Source organism: Danio rerio, chromosome 17 (assembly GCF_052040795.2).
Source record: "Danio rerio strain M-AB ecotype USA chromosome 17, GRCz13ab, whole genome shotgun sequence".
Lineage (NCBI taxonomy): Eukaryota > Metazoa > Chordata > Actinopteri > Cypriniformes > Danionidae > Danio > Danio rerio.
In genome coordinates this window covers 49,611,148-49,626,100 of record NC_141037.1, presented here as the reverse complement: position 1 = coordinate 49,626,100, position 14,953 = coordinate 49,611,148, and the positions used below count along the sequence as shown (strand labels likewise).

At 35.0% G+C, this 14,953-nt stretch overlaps 1 protein-coding gene across 2 annotated transcripts in view; it reads right to left on the bottom strand.

Moving 5' to 3' along the window:
- tmem63c (transmembrane protein 63C) overlaps window positions 1-14,953 on the bottom strand; it is a 143,198-nt gene that overhangs the window by 81,224 nt on the left and 47,021 nt on the right. The window contains exons 2-3 of one of the 2 annotated variants that reach the window (XM_087288322.1): window positions 8,331-8,567; window positions 1,079-1,158 (exon numbers count right to left, since the gene is read on the bottom strand). In XM_087288322.1, the coding sequence (XP_087144448.1) occupies window positions 1,079-1,158; window positions 8,331-8,519 (269 nt within the window). In that variant the 5' untranslated portion in view covers window positions 8,520-8,567. 2 annotated transcript variants of the gene reach the window in all.

The following is a 14,953-nucleotide window of genomic DNA, read 5'->3' as shown; positions in this document are numbered from 1 at the left end:
ATTATATTGTTGTCACTATCTGTCTGTGACTAAGGGCTCTTATTTTGATCTTTACCACATCCCTGTTATTCTCAATTCATAGGGTGCATTCAAATTAATATACTTATGTAGTATTCCATGCTGTGTTAGTATAAGGAGTGAAATATGTTCACACTGACACCTCAAAATGAAATGGCACTGGGATTAAATATTGGCGCTTTAAGGGGGGTTCGGTGGTTTAGTTGGGATATTTTTGTCCTCAAGGTATCTGGGTAAAAATATATTTCTAAAATATCTTTATTGTACATTTCAATAAAATTACCAAAACAAACAAAATGCACACAAATTGACAGTTGTAGATACATAATGTAGGGTTTGGGGCTTTCAGACTAGGAAAAAGTAATTTATATAATCCATTCTCTAAACATTTAAGTACATACTGAATAAAAGAAGTGTGTAGTGGTCACTGATTATGTTTTACACCTGTGTCTGATGTAGTTATTGTGCATATCTTGTGTTTCCAAGGAGTTTGCTGCAGCTTCTAGTGTAATTTAATATGTTCTGTTATTCTTAATTATTGTGATGCTGCAAATAGATTAGAAATAAAAAAATAGATGTCCTGTCACGGTTTTTAAGCACATAAAAAATATCAAAATTTCACAATAAGCTATAATTTGCCTAAATGGCCAAAAAACATACAAAAATTTCTAACATTCATTATATTTTGATGATTCGTTTAAACTTAAACATTATTTTTGCCAATTATATTATATTATATTATATTATTTTGTATTATATTATATTATATTATATTATATTATATTATATTACATTATATTATATTATATTATATTATATTATATTATATTATATTATATTATATTATATTATATTATATTATATTATACTATATTATATTATATTATATTATTATATTTTTTCACAATATGCGTCAGTAACCAGCAGGTGGCGCCAGGATCTCACACTGACCTGATAAGCATTCCGTTCACTCCAACATCAGACACAAACATACTCACACTCGCTCAATTATTTACAGCTTAATGCATTCTCCAAACTGTCAACACTTCTGAGATGATACCTGTCATTTTTCATAAGCAGAGCCAGACGGCCGTAGTCCCACGCTGCCTTTCTCAAACAGGAGAAGATCAGAAGCAGGATCTAAAACAAAGGAACACCACATTAATTCATGCATAAATGCTGTATATATTCATAATAACCACATTTCCAATAATAATAATAATAATAATAATTATTATTATTATTATTATTATTATTATTATTATCATTATCATTATTATTATCATACTAGTATTATTATAACTAGTTTTTACTTATTTGCTGCATGTAAAATTTCTTAAAATTATATGTCAATATCCTAAATGACATTCATAGTGAATAATAACCTAAAGTGATTATTTTCCAGAGTACCCAGCAACCACACACACTGCGGCACTTTAAATGTGTGTCAAAGCTGCTGATATAAAAATAAAAGGCTATTTATGTGAGTAAACCCTTGGACTGACTAGACCCCAGGGCAGCAGTAATAATTAGGCATTTCTTTGGCCAGAGAAAGACGAGGTGAGTGGTTGTCTTGGAAACTAACAGGCAGCGAGGTCTGCATGCACACTTGTGTTGGTAATGACTCCGGAAGAAGCAGTCAATGACGAGACAACAGAAAACACCGGCCGACTGCTGGGAAGCTCTCTATTTAGTACGGTTAGCAACTTATGCAAAACTTAAAGGGGAAGAAGGATTTCTGCGCAGCTCTAGAAAATTTATCATGAACAATTTGTCCTGCTGAGTAATGTTTAAAGGGATAGTTTACCCAAAACTGAAGATTCTGTCATTTACTCACTACTTTGCTTTTTACAAACCTGCTTGAGCTTCTTTTTCAATATAGAAGATATTGTGAAAAAAAAAATGTGGGAACCAGTAACCATTGACTACCATAGTAGAAAAAAATGTATTATGGAAATCAATATAGAAGATATATTTCAAAAACTTGGAAACTAGTAACCATTGATTTCCATAGTAGAAAGGATGAAGCGGGGGCACTTCAGATCATTTTGGAAGGGCACTTTCTATCCAAGACTAAAAAGGGCACAGGCCTCCCATCCAGGTACTGACCAGGCGCAGCCCTTCTTAGCTTCAGTGGGCAACTATGTGAGAGCTGCACAGAGCTAGCTGCTGGTAGTAGAAAAAAATTAAAAATATGGAAGTCAAAAAAGGTACTTTGAAAAAAATAAATAAAAAAAAAAACGCTGGAAACTGGTTGGAAAACTAAAAATTTACAGTGAATGGTTGCCAATTTCCGAACTCTTTAAAATTGCTAAACTACAAGCACAGTTCCTGCTTTACACTCAAATTGCAGGTTTAAAACACAGTTTTTTTCAAAACACTACACACAATTCTCTGCATTTTGCACAATTTTCATGCAGAAAATCTTTTATTTTCGCAAGGAACACACTGTCATTCACAACTGTAAAGTCAGTTGTCCTACTTTGCATACTAACTTATCACATGAGTAAACACCTGACACACACAATTGCAATTTAGTAATCAGAGCTCATCTGGTTCAAAACTAGTTTACATGCCCACCCATGTTTTATAGTTGTTTATCTCCCTCCATATTCTCCATATTCCTCAAACCTATTGAGGATTTTTTTTTTCTGCCTGGAGATGTAAAGTGTATGACCGAAATCCACACACACGTATACCCCTTCTCCAAGCTATAGCAGTTGATGCTTTTTATGGTTGGATTCGCCATGCAAGGTGACATTTCCCCCACTGCTTGGCCAGACCAAAACAAAAGAGGATGCAGTATTGCTATTTTTTTATTTTTTATTTTTTTTAACTGTAACTGTATTCAGTAAACACTTCTGTTGATGCTATATGTAAACCACGTTATCTGCAACTTTGTGTTGGTTGGGATGAACACTGTGTACACTGTATTTGTGGGGAAAATACAGTAAAATATATTTGGTATTTGTTTGTTTTGTATAAAAACAATACTCTGAAATATTTTACAATGCACATCTGTAGGCCTACTGTCTGTAGTAAAGTGTAACACTGAACAGAAAAAGGCTTACAGAAGGTCATTATGATAAATGGAGAAGAAGTGGTCATTACATTCAGCACATCAGTGTTCAACTGATCTTATTAATGTCTATTGATGTGATGGCTTGTGTGTGTCATTTGAAAACAAAAGACCATTTTGAGAAGAAATCACACTGTTTTGAATGTAGAGTTTCATTTTGCAGAAGAATTGAAGAGTTTTACCCAATCTGTGTGTTAGAGTTCTGACAATATAAGACCTGCTTTCAGAAAATGTGTGTAAACAATTGGAAAAAACTGTAATAACAGTACCTGCACATTATACAAAACTACATGACATAAACCTAGCCCTAACCTTAACCCTGATGCACATTCATGTTATTACAGTTTTTCCAACTACTTACACACAAAATCTTTTCTTGTCACACGATTTCTAAAACATCTCACTTAAAATGCAAAACTATATTTCAAATCTCCAAAATTGAAGCTGTTTGTCAGCCTTGAACTCAGTTTTCAATTGCATTAAACACTGCACACAATTCTCTACATAAAACACAAAACTTGAACAGGAATCCACTTGCTTTCCTTTTCCAAACACAACCAATCAAAATGCTACACTTAATCACAAGGTCACCCACGAACGCTTCTCAAATGTGGTAACACTAATTTCTTAACTGACAACTAACCAATCACTGCTTTTACATTTACATTTTACATTTAGTTATTTAGCAGACGATTTTATCCAAAGCGACTTACAAACGAGGACAAGAAAGCAATTTACACAACTATAAGAGCAACAATGAATAAGTGCTATAAGCAAGTTTCAGGTCTGTAAAGTCTAAGAAGGAAAGCATTAGTAATTTTATTTATTTATTTATTTATTTTGAGTACAGTTAGTGATATATCCAGAGAGGCAATTGCAGATTAGGAAGTGAAGTGGAGACTAAATAGGTGAGTTTTTAGTCGTTTCTTGAAAACAGCGAGTGACTCTGCCGTTCTGATGGAGAAGCACTTTAGCATCTAGACCAGCAGCCTGTAAGTACATTTAAGACTTGTTTCAGTTGTTGTGTATGGTTTGAGGACTTGTTTCCTTATTTGTAAGTCGCTTTGGATAAAAGCGTCTGCTAAATGACTAAATGTAAATGATGCAGTTAGGGAGTTCATTCCACCAACTGGGCAGATTGAACGCGAGATTTTTTGTCTAGTACAGGCCAATGGTGATGGGACACTGGGCTGTTCTGGTCCAAAAATCGGTTTCCACCCCATCCAAAGTTTGTAGTTTTGTACCTACCCCATTTTTTCCTTTTCTAAATCCTTAATTCTAAAAGAATAAAATATTTTTTTCTGAGCCTGGCATTGTAAAGTGTATGATGACCAACCCTATGCACACATGGTGCTTTTCCAGGCAATTGACGCTTCTCCCCCTGAGACTCCCTTCACACACAATTGTGTTCTTTACTGTACTCTGGAGAACATACTTTTGCTTTACATGTTCAATTTATTTATTAGTACTGTATTATTATTATATATTTTTTTACACTTTTTACATACAGTATGTTTCTTTTTTTATGCTTTAAACAATACAATAATATTTGGCCTAAAAAATATTTAGTTTTTTCAATGTTGTTGGTGTTCACAGTGTACCTGTTACTCCTCTCAGCAGATTACTGTCACTGTAAAACATTGTATTGAAATGTAGATATAAGCCTAAAGAGCAAAGAGCTTTTGAGCAACAGTGTTTACATGGCTCATTCAAACATTTGCTATTTTGAAAGTGCCATTTGATGCAAATGTTTCGTTCTGACATTTGTTTATGGCATTTTGAATGTTATATTTTGTAGATGTGGGACATTTCGCATTTTGTGTGTGCAGTTTTGAGAATGAAGAGTATTGTGTGTGTAGAGTTTTGAAAAAAGGAGACACTGTTTTGAAAATGTGTGTAAGCAGTTGGAAAAAACTGTAACTACGATCACTCAGTATACGTAATGTATAATTACTCTTTGACAATGACACCATCAAATAGAGAGCAACCCAAGCCCTAATCATTAAATGTCATGTAAATACACAGTACCCACTTGACACAGCATTTACACTTGACTTGAGATTAAATGAATGTCATGCGTTCGCAGCTAATGGAGCCTTTTAACTAGACTTATGATGTGTATAATGGCCATTAACATCTTAAATCTTAAAATCTTTCAGATTTAGGTTTAAAAAAAAAACATATGTACATTTTTATGTATTTATGAATGTATTATATCATCTTTGCATCAAATTACAAAAAAAACTTGACCACTTATGCAAGGTGTTTCTGATGCAGTGTCTATGGCTGGGCAGTAAATTTGGCCTTGTTCTCTCTTTTGGCTGCTGTTATCAGTGTCACTATTATTTTTAATTTTATAAAAGTATGGATTGCACCATTGTGGAATTCTTCTTTAATTATTTCAGTGAATAGGATTGCAAAAATATTATTTGTTGTACTTTCCCATTCACTGTGCTCTAAGTTTACCCAATGAATTAAATTATTATATATGCAGATTTTTTTTTTTTGTGTTTGACACATTAAGTATTGCATTTTAAAACACTGATTTATTTACATGCGAACAACAGCATACAGAACATATTAACAGAACATATTCAGGCACCTGCATTTCCAACAGCATAGAATAAAGAAATAATAACATAAATAGGCTTGTCCTAGAAATTTTTTACTTGAAATGTAGATTAAAACGAAAACACTGACTGAATCCTTTTAAAGAACCAGCATTGAATATTTTTTGTAATCATGTTTCATTTAATCATTTTTTTGTTCTGTCAAATAAAAAACAGCAAGCCGATCTCTCTGTGGATTATATGTATTAAATCACTCTACTGTAATTGTTAATAATCACAAATCTATGTTAACATTTTAACCAAAGTCATTATTTAACTTAATTTAAACTTAACTATTTATAACTTAAGCTTAACTTAAATTTTAACTTACACTTTCTGTGCTTTATTATTCTCTGTCACTAGCAGTCCAATAAGCACGCTGCACGTGAAGAAACAACAAGGCAATATATTGACTTATAGCCTATAGGCTTCTATAGTATATAATAATTAGGGTTTTTTACATATAATATTGCATTTGTCTAATTTGCATAGATGTTTTATTGTTTATAAAATTAACGAATCTTTTATAAGAAAACCAACTGGAAAAAAAGTTGGTTATTTGGTTGTATATGCTATATGCTTTTTTTAAAGGTCACAGGTCCTAATTAATTGGTTTAGGTGTGTTTGATATGGGTAGCAACTGAAATCTGCAGGAACGTAGATCTCCAGGAACAGGATAAAGCACCCCTGCTATATACCATGGGGGTCAAACTCTAAGTTCCTGGAGAACTGCAGGGCAGCAGAGTTTAGTTCCCACCCTGCTGCAACATTACCTGTAGATTTCTAACGAGCCTTAATTAGTTTTATCAGGTGTGTTTAATTAGAGTTACAGCTTAAAGTCCCAGTCACAGTGCACTTTTCTCCCTTTAGACTTCCACTCATACGCATATGAATGCTGCAGACCTGGAATGCTAGCTCATGTGACAAATTTTACAGTTTGCAGCATTGGAAAGTTCAAGCTTTGAGAACTCTGTACTGCGAAATCACATCATGTGATTGCTTGAGACTAATCAAAGATCTGACCATGACCTCTCTTAACAAAAATTATGGACCAGTTGCTTGCTTTTTCAGTCTTTAAATATTTTGTTTAATCCCAGTCCTTTTCGCAAAGCCATATGACAGAATTTTGCATGCTTAAACGTTAGTTTGACTGCAGCCTTGCTGTGCAGACCTGTGGCTCTCAGTTATATGTAAGATGATATATCTGCTGATTTCTTAATTTTGTTATACATTTTCTGTTTTATATTTGTTTGCTGCCAAAACAATAAAATAAATTTGTCAGAATTTACAACTTAATTAATTTAAAGAATTAATAACAGGTAAGAATACTAATTAATTTTAGTAACACCTTGACATACTATTGTGTATGCAGTATAATGCTGTGAGTTGTAACACTACAGTACAGTAATTAACTGTACACAGTTTCCAGTTAGTTACCACTACTGCTCTATTACAGTAATTAACTGGCAACACTGTTGCCAGCTACTCACTGCAATGGTTCGGTTACAGTAAACAACTGGCAACACTGTTGCCAGCCACTCACTGTAATGGTTCAGTTTCAGTAATTAACTGGCAACACTGTTGCCAGTTACTTACTGTAACCAAACTTTTACAGTGAGTAGCTGGCAACAGTGTTGCCAGTGTTCTACTGTAAAAAAGCCTGGTAAGGTCTAACAGTGCAGTGCAATAGGCAGCTCCATGTTCATATCGCCCCTGGGCATCTTCAGTGTGCGCTTGCATTGACAGTTTTGTGCTTGAGCGCCTCCAAGTGCTGATTACAGTATTTTCACCAGCTCTGTGCACGTGAACAAAAGCGGTGCGTCAAAACAAAACAAAACAAAACAAAAAAAAAACGAGCATGTGGCGTTTTTTTTTTTAAATGATGCTTTTGTGCCTGCCGTTTTGCGTGTTGGTGTACACAATCACATTGATGCCTTTTATTTAGTCACGAGGCTTTAAACGTCGACAGAAAACGCGAGCAAAAAAACGTCTCGGTGGGCACGGTCCTTTAGGCTACACACGCTCCGCATGTCTGTTGTTACAGAGCCCTGATGGCATGCATTGTAATTCGAATTATGTTCAGAGATCCTAGTTTTAAATTGGCTAACAGTCAGTTAAACTAAACTTGCTTATAGCACTTATTCATTGTTGCTCTTGGTTGTGTAAATTGCTTCCTCGTCCTCATTTGTAAGTCGCTTTGGATAAAAGCGTCTGCTAAATGACTAAATGTAAATGTAAATGTAGTATAAGATAATAACACACACAGCTGCCTAAAAAGATAGGCTAAAAATACACAGTTGATGACTTAGGCCTATTAAATTGTTATTAAAAAACTGTACTGAAAGAAAAAATGCACAAGAATGCTGCTTTTCACGCGGCTTAGCTCACGTGCTCTTGCTGCTACAGTATATCAGTTCAGTATGCTAATTATGTTATATAATACCATGTATTTCTAGTGCTAGACCATGTTCTGCTTTACTGCGGTTTACTGCGGAGATGTGCAATTTTTCTTTAAATCACTTGTGCACTCTCAGTAGCCATATCTGTATGATGAACCCGGAAATGTGAAAAGGGTGCATTAATTCTTCATAATATGTGAGCATATGTTATCATAGATGATGTACCAGCCACAGCACAACGTTGATGGCGAGGACAGTGGGCACTCCACCGAAGGGCAGACCCTGCAGGACGCTGCTGCGCGAGTGAGAGCGGTAACACCTCTCCGCCGTGCTGTTCTCCTCCATCAGGAAACTCCTGACGTCCAGCTCCTCCACAGGACGTACTCCACCTGCAGGCCAGGACTCAAACGCCATTGCAGCGGCGCAGCTCTCAGGAGACCTCTCAAAACTGTCAAAGCATCACTGGGGAGAGACGACAGGAAATAAAGTACACTGTAAAACATATTTGTTGATTAATAGTTCACATATTTTGTGATTCACAAGTGTTCACCATTTGTTTACACTTGTGAATTGTATTATGGGATGTTGACCTTCACTCTGTTGACTTTTAATGTTAAAAATTCAACTGTACAGTTTAACAAAGTGACTTTTATTGAAATTTTAGTAATAAAGTAATACATAGTGAAATAATAGATAGTAAAATAATAATAATAATATATAATAATAATATAATATAATATATATATATATATATATATATATATATATATATATATATATATATATATATATATATAGTGTATAAAAATAACAGAAAAATTCACTGGCAGTTTTTTACAAGGCCTCTGTAGCGTAATATACAACACCAACCCAAACGATTGATCATTTCAAACTATTAAATATGTTAATAAATGTCACTTTTTTTACTTTTCATGGTAAAAGTTGTTGAAAGACAGATCAAGGTCCCATAATACAATTCAAAAGCATAAATAAGCAAGAAATAATTAAAAAAAAGATGAATCCCAAAATATGGTAAACTGCTGTTTTACTGATATTTTATACAGTGTATGTATTAGTGTAAGATTTGCAGTGGTTGAAAAAGTACTGAAGTAATCAAGTAAAAGTACAATTACTTGTAATTACTTGTAGTAAAAGTATATGTTGTGAATATTACTCAAACTATGAGTAAAAAGTAGACCTTTCAAAAGTATTTAACAGTAGTATTACACTGTTAAAAACTGATGCGTTTACATGTAAATTGTGGATGTGTGTAAACGTAACATTCTGTAGTGCATCCAGGTATTCCCCAGCAGACACACATTGTCATAGGACATTAATATTAGATTAACTTTAGGTTGTGATGTCAGGTGACCAAAACTGAATGTCTAGCCAGAATCTAAGGACAATGTTTTTTTGATGTCCAATAACGACGTCAAATGATGTTGATATTTGGTCGATTTTAGGTTGTTAGAAAGTGACCAAAATCCAACATCGACCCAACATCTAAACCCAACATCATTGTCACCGACTCGGTCCCAGTCATTCCCCTCGCTGGCCAGCAGAGGTCACCATCACTGGACTTCTAACCATTACGTCATGCACAAACACTGATTGACACACACACCTGCAGCACATCACTCTGATGACCACGCTCACACATATAAGCAGCTCACACACTCAGTCCTGTGCGAAGTCTTTTCCTGCCCTGTCTGACATTGCTGAGTGCTATCTCCTTGCCTGATCTCCCATGTATTACCTGGACTATATCTGACCTTGCCTTACCTTGCCTGCTGCCTGCCCTGAACCTTGCTTGTATCCTTGACCTTGATCCACACTGCCTGCCCTGAACCCAGCCTGATATATAGCCTCTGATCCACGCCGCCTGCCTCTGACCCATGCCTGCTATCTCACTCCTTGGCAGTCAGCCGCCTGCCCATAGACGCATACTAACTACGTTTAATGTGAGTTTGCACGCTAGTGCTTATTGTGTGATTGTGATTAAACTGTTAAATAAATATACTGCAAATGGATTCCTCCGTATCAGACTCCTCATTACAATCATACTGAAATTGTTAAATACAAACATTTATTCATCAGGTATGACAAACAAAATCCAACTTCTGATAAATGTCAATAGTGGTAACGTCCACACAACGTCAAGCTGTTACATCATTAGACGTTGATTTTTGGTTGGTTTTTAGGATGTGGACATTGAAGTTTTGACGTCAATATGATTTTCATTTCCAAACAAAATGCAACGTCTCCATGACGTTGGGGTACAACGTCAATCTGACGTCATGTTGATATCTTGCTGGTTGTTTAAGCCATTTCTGTCATCATACAGTAAACATCCATCATCTTCTCATCAATGACATTCATCTGAACAGTCTCTGGGTCAAGGTGTGTAAAGATTTGGGACATCTTCTTGTACACTTTTAATGCTTCCAAACAGTTTGCTGCTTTTAAAAAGCGCCCATGTCTTGAGGCAGTATATAATGGTGCGATTTACCTTTTATGTGCGATTTGATTGGACTCTCATGGCAGATTTTTAAAATCCACATGGAGAAGAAAGAAATAAAGTAGGGACTGCAGGTTGAAGAAAAGTAGTAAACGTACAGATACTGCACTAAAAATGTACCCAAGGAAGTGTAAAGGTACACATTTATAAAACGACTTACAATTCCAGAGAAAAACTACTTAATTACAGTAATTTAAGTAGTTGTAATTAGTTACTTTACACCACTGAAGATTTGAAAGGATAAAATCATCTAGTATTCAATGATGTTGACTTCTTGATGTTAACAAGAGCTAGTGGTTTTTGTGCTTTCAGGAACTATTAGTTGAGTCAGTTAACAAAACCAGAAAATGACTCATTTAACAATTTGACCCATATGGGTTTTAAATACTGTATATGCAGATATATGCAGTCAAGTATTTAATAAATGGTTCACCCAAAAATGACATTTCTCCCTCATCCTACTGTATATAGATTTAAAAAAAAATAAATTTCATGTGCCTTCAGTTGTTCATCTGCAATCATACAAAGTTCCCATGATTACAGTTGAACCACTGAAGTCACAAGGACTGTTTCGACAATGTTTTTGGATCCTTTTCTGGACTTTGAACATTTCATAATTATAGCTGTATATGGAGGATGAGGAAGCTCTCTGATTTAATCTAAAATATCTTCATTTGTGTTCTAAAACATGAATTAAGGACTCAGAAGTTTGGAACAACATGAGGGTGAGTTATTAATAGCATAATTAAAATTTTTGAGTAAATGTGAAATTATAAAATCTGTGTGAATGAATATAATAATGTTCAATTAAGTTTTCAACAAGCTGGTCCATATTTTTGTATAATTTTGTTGATACTTTATACAGTCATTGGTTGTTACTGTGCTTCATATGGCTTTTGGCTTAAAATCTCGACTTGTACAAATACTCCGAAATCTTGATTTTATGTATTTTAATCATGCGGTTTTATGGTGTGGTCAAGATAAGATACAGCTGTGAATACGCCATCAATTTAGCATCATTTTTGTAAAACTGTAAAACAATAATTAATATTTTTACAGTACTGTGATGGTTAGGTTTAGGTTTTGGGTAGACATTATTAACATAATAAATGGGTAATTTAATTAATAATATAAATAATTCTTGTTAAATTTTGGCTACAGCTGTGTCTGATCTAGCAACAACCCTGTTTTATAACCAAAACAAGACATAAGCTGCGTCCCAAATGGTACACTATACGCACTCATGCACTATGTACTTATGCACCTACACACTCAACAGGATAGTATATGTATGTAGTGGCGTCCCAAATGGCACACTAATGTGTTTTTACTAAGCGGAAATTCAAACCGTTTCCCTGATGACGTTTGACCGTCACCAAATCAGTGAAATAAACGACCGAATTATCAAATAATACCTGCCGTGAGTATTGCCACATTTACCATCGGGAGGCACTATAATCACTCTCGTAGAAGAATTTTGCTTTCACCATCCAAAATAAATAAGTTATCCAACATGTGTGCCCGATAGCTCCGCCCCTTCCGCTACGTAAGCAAACCTGCGGTCGTTGAGTGCGTGAAGTGTCCATCATTCCACGCTTCATTTTAGCGGCTGAATGAGTGCATCAACCGGGTAATTAAAGTGCACTTATTATTTTTAGAGTTTTCAGTGTGAACGCACTACTTACACTATTTATACTACAAAATGGCGTAGAATAGTGCATAAGTATGCGATTTGGGATGCAGCTATATTTATTATTCCCAAAGTGTTTATTCAGATGTCAGACCAATGTTGAAACAAAACGATACAAGAACAGAGCGTTTTAAAATAGCTGTATCATCCTGGATTCGAACCCACTATCGCTGCATGGTAGTCAGGGGCCCTAATCACTCCACTAAGTCACTTGAAGGTTCAAATCTATAAAGTGGAGTTCAATACCCAAATTTGCTCAACTGAAACTTACTGAAAGTTAGCTGATAATAGTTAGCTGAAACTATTCTAGTGCTATACATAACAAATGACCACTAAGTGTCACTGTAGAGATGGGTTTTAAAACATTTCGAAGCTTCGACACATTTGCTTCGACTGTTTCAGTGTTTCATGGATTCTCGCTTTGCCCACTACAAACGTTATGATGCAAACATCTGAGGTTTTAGTGGCCACATGACCACACTGTTGCTCTGAAAATCTTCACCCTGGCAGCAGTTTCCATACAGTTTTGGTTTCAATAACCTGCATTTGCGTGCGTACAAATCACATGGAAGTTTTGGAGTTGGGAGTTCTTGTGTACAGAGCCTTACATGCTCTTCATAAGACCTTTTTTGGACTTTTGGTTCATTCAATGTCTGTGTCCTTCAAAAATAAAATTAAAAAATGCAGCAATTGGGACACAGCTGACAAGGATAATTGGTTTCCATAGTTCCCAATTATTAATTCCTGTGTCTTGTTCAGTTTCTCATCACCCTGTGTGCATTTAAGCCCTTGTTTGGTTCAATACATTGTGCATTGACCTTCATTGTTTCTGTGTAAAAATAAGGTTAAATGACTGCCGTAGTAATGGCCTTTTCTGTATCTTCCTGCACAGACTTAACAATTAAAAACTGATAATAAATATTAACAAGAAATAATATATTTATTAATAATGAGTAGCAATGATTAATACTAAGATCTGATTTTAGTTTGCATCGTTGAAGTGTTTTCTAAAAGATTACTGACGAAAGTGTTTCAGAAACAGTAGAAACAAAACTTTCCTTTTGATCACCATTTAATCCATTGTCTAGGAGAAACAGCAGAGATGGAAAAATTTTTTTAATTTATGTAATTTCTTCCCTTAGGATTCTTTCTAATCAGCTACTACGAAAGATGTGCATGAGTAAGGATGGGGAAATTATAGTCTTCCTCTGGCCGTCGGCAAAATGTGTGTAATGGTCTATTCCGTATGAATATATCAATTGGGAATTCAGACCACTGCTCTGAAATTAGAAAATAATTTCCATAATTACAAGACGATAACTTTATTATCATTAAATAATTAGTGGTTAGCACTGTCATCGGTTCGAGTCCTGGCTGGATCAGTTGGCATTTCTGTGTGGAGTTTGCATGTTCTCCCCATGCTAGCGTGGGTTTCTTCTGGGTGCTCCGGTTTCCCCCACAGTCAAAAGAGATGGTATGGATGAATTGAATAAACTAAATTGTCTGTAATGTATGAGTGTGAATGAGTTTGTAAGGATGTTTCCCAGTACTGGGTTGCAGCTGTTAGGGCATCTGCTGTGTAAAACATGTTGGATAAGTTGGCTGTGGTGACCCCTGATGAATAAAGGGACTAAGCCGAAGGAAAATGAATGAACGAATGAAAATCCAAATGCAATATTTAAAATAGTTTGATCCACATTACCTTTTAGAAGTTATTCTTTTTTTCAGTAAAGAAGCCTCTAAATCAATGTGATAAATGACAGTAAATTAATTTCCACAAATGCTGCTCTTTTTTATTATTATTTTTGTTTATTTTGATTTTTTTGGATGGAAATGTATCACACACACACACACACACACACACACACACACACACACACACACAGACACACACCAAATTATCAGTTTAACACGATTTCCTGAAGGATCACCTCTCATTGAAGACTGGAAAACTGAAAAGCTGAAATAAAATCACCTTACCAAATATTTCTGTTATATTTCACAACCATTTTCACATGGTTGCCAGGTTCAAGCAGTTTAAGCAATGTAGCCTGCACATGAACATGTAAATTTGGTCTAAACCTTTAAACAAACACATAGGCAGCACAAAGCTCTGTTTCTTTCGATTTAACAGATGTTTTTCGGTTACCTTTATGAATATTGCCCTCAAGCGGATTAACAGGAACACACAAAAGGGTCAGCACTCACCGGTTTGTTTGCTGATTTCACAGATAATGCTGTGCCTTAAACTGCTGGTTGCCATAGTAAAACAAACCATCTTTCAGCTCATACAAACTCAGGTCAAATTGGTCCATCAAATTACTTTTTTTAAAGGCCAAGTCATGCAACATCACATCGAATCAACAGGTAATTCACATATTTTTCTGTTGTAGATCCTTTAAAAACCTATAGATAAAATATGAATGAATGAGAACATTCATGAAGGTATGTGTGTGTATGTGTGTGTGTGTGTGTGTGTGTGTGTCCTTGAAATTTAAAATGCTTAAAGAAATAGTTAACCCAAAAATACAAATTTTGGGTCACACTTTACTTTATGGTCCGTTTGTTGCATTTAAATTACATTGCATCTACATGACAACTAATTCTCATTAGATTATAGGTAGATTGTTAGGTTGGGGT